The sequence below is a fragment of the Selaginella moellendorffii genome, unplaced genomic scaffold (assembly GCF_000143415.4).
Source record: "Selaginella moellendorffii unplaced genomic scaffold, v1.0 SELMOscaffold_169, whole genome shotgun sequence".
NCBI classification, from domain to species: domain Eukaryota; kingdom Viridiplantae; phylum Streptophyta; class Lycopodiopsida; order Selaginellales; family Selaginellaceae; genus Selaginella; species Selaginella moellendorffii.
Genome location: NW_003314429.1, coordinates 145,134 through 147,585, shown reverse-complemented (window position 1 = coordinate 147,585; position 2,452 = coordinate 145,134). Strand labels below are relative to the sequence as shown.

The 2,452-nt window shown below is 46.3% G+C and overlaps 1 protein-coding gene across 1 annotated transcript; it reads left to right on the top strand.

The window, feature by feature from the left end:
• Nucleotides 1–336: 336 nt before the first annotated feature.
• Nucleotides 337–2,251, top strand: LOC112343604 (glycine-rich domain-containing protein 1-like). Its single transcript, XM_024667351.1, has 6 exons — nucleotides 337–520; nucleotides 573–672; nucleotides 733–972; nucleotides 1,020–1,454; nucleotides 1,512–2,014; nucleotides 2,068–2,251. The coding sequence occupies exons 1-6, from the start codon at nucleotides 354–356 to the stop codon at nucleotides 2,249–2,251; spliced, it is 1,629 nt and encodes a 542-aa protein (XP_024523119.1). The 5' UTR covers nucleotides 337–353.
• The last annotated feature ends 201 nt before the right edge of the window (nucleotides 2,252–2,452 follow it).

The window sequence follows — 2,452 nt, the reverse complement described above, 5'->3', positions numbered from 1 at the left end:
ACTTCTCCTACTGATTTTTTTTTTTTTTTATGTTTTGTTTCAGGCTATCGTGGACGCACATCCTTTGACACAGTAACAAAAAAAGTCTTGGTAAAGACGACTTGACGAAAAAAGCAAGTTCGACGATCCTGCGACGCCAGTCAATGATACACACTGACCTTGAAACTCTCTACGAGCCCCGCGTGGATTGCGAGATCATTGGCCGTCGCCGTAAACTAGCCTGAACATCCAAAAGCTCTAAGACACATCGAATTTCCGAACTCTCTACGCATCCTTCAAAGAGTCAAAGCAGGCAGCTTCTTCCCGCTTATTTAAGCAGACCAAGCAGTGTGCTCGACTCACAGACTACAACAATGGCTTCGCTTTCCGTGAATCAAGTGAATGAATGGCGCAAGGCTCAAGAAATTACGCTCTCTCTGGATGTGGTAGCAGCTGCAAAATCACAGTTGGAGTTCCTTTCGCTGGTACATGCCAATTTCAAGCTGTTTGAGAGGCCTGTTCTGGAAAGGGCAATTGAGAGGTAAGATATTTACTTGTTTGATCTAGTTTGCTGATTTCTTCTTGGATTCTAGGTACCAGTACTGCTGCCTTCCGCTGTTAGCAAATTCTTCTGGGACTTTTGTCCCGCCACTCGACTGCGGCTGGATATGGCATTGCCATCGCTTGAATCCTGTAAGTGTGGCTATTCATTGTCTGTCCACTTCAATCTACTAAAGTTACGTGTCTGACTAGGTTCAATATGCTGACGACTGTAAGAGATTGTTCGGTAAAATTGTGGACGGACCTTCTTTGGCGAGGCACAGAAATGATCTCCAACAAAGCGCCAGTACATGGGCTTCGAATTTTCCAGACGAACCATACACTCTTGACATTTACGGTGGAGACTCAACAAGGCGATATACCGAAAGACCAACCAATATCTTTTATGATTTGGCAGAAGCAGCTCTCAGGCAGAAAAGTTTCTACTATCAGGCAAGTGACGATCTTTCCTTGGAAGCAAATTAACTTTGAGTACGCAGGTTTCTGAGCCGCATTACCTGGACGAGAGCTTCTTGGTAGCTGCTGTTGCACGTTACAAGGCGTTTCTCCATCTCGTACGCAAGTCTGGCACATCAACATTTTTCGTTCCCACTTACGACATCGATTTAATATGGCATACACATCAGCTTCACCCTGTGAGCTACCACAACGATCTCACACAGGTACTGGGAAGGATCTTCGAGCATGACGACACAGATAGCAACCGAGATTCTGGAGGAAAACTGGACAATGGATTCACAAAGACTCGATCTATGTGGGAAGACACGTATGGCCTTCCATACGAGAAAGCAGGGTGCATGTATAGAGGGGAGCCACCAGCATCCATTCCCGGAACACCTGCTTATGATCCAGCCAAGCTCGCCAGGCTCGCTAGTGAAAACGACTATGACTTGGCTGAGCGAAAGACCATTCAGGTATTGGAGTTCGCAGATTTATTGTCAATCTCGTCTGATCTGATTCGATTTATGCAGGTTCATCTCTCCGTAAGAGGTACCAGAGGTTTGCCAGACGATAGGACCATCTACTACGTGATAAGCTCGTTAAACCATCAAAAGTATCTGAATCTCGAGAGCCAACGAATGAAGGCTTCCTCTCATCGGAGCGTAGTCTCAACCATAACAGCTGAGCTCTCCACCGAAGGGCTGGTGCTCGCAGTTCGACAGAAGCGCTTTTTGATATCCAAAACCGTGGGCCTGCTCCTGATTCCATGGAAAACTGTCATCCGCTCGGAAACGCAATCACTCAGCGGCTGGTTTCCATTGCTGGAGACAAAGAAGGACCGAGAAGTGTCGGTGCTGGTTTACATCTCCGTTACTCCTCCAGTCACTGCGCCTTATCTCTTCAGAAGCGTGAGAGTGAGAGACACGGGAGACGACTGTGCCACTCACAGCCTCCACAGTCACAGAGAAGGCATGTGGATAACAAGGAATGTTTTCGACCACACCAGAAACGAATCCTTCGTCGTCCGTTGCAGGTTTGCAAATTGAGCCACTTTTTCTAGAACTAATGTGGCAACTTTTGCTTTAGATACAAGGGTGGAGGGCTTTTGCTAAGGAGCATTCTCGACACCGATAAAGTTATCCATGTTCACAAAGGAGGGTGGACATACGACGGTTCTTACAACACTGGCTCCGTAAATGGTATGAGCATCTTCTGGACATGTTTTGCAAAAGATTTATGGTGTTGCTTTGTTTTCTCAGGTGAATTCTAGGATCTGCATGGCAACTAGAGAAACCATCTTCAGTGTCTAGGAGATGGTCTCTAATGAACGGGAAGGCTATTTTAACTGTTAACAGAGATGTCAAGGATAAGCACTGGAACATGAAACCACAGCTCCGCGTTGAAATGAAATCCCACGACTGTCCGGTGAGTTAGTCTGCATATATAGTGGTACAGATTCTCTGATATAGTG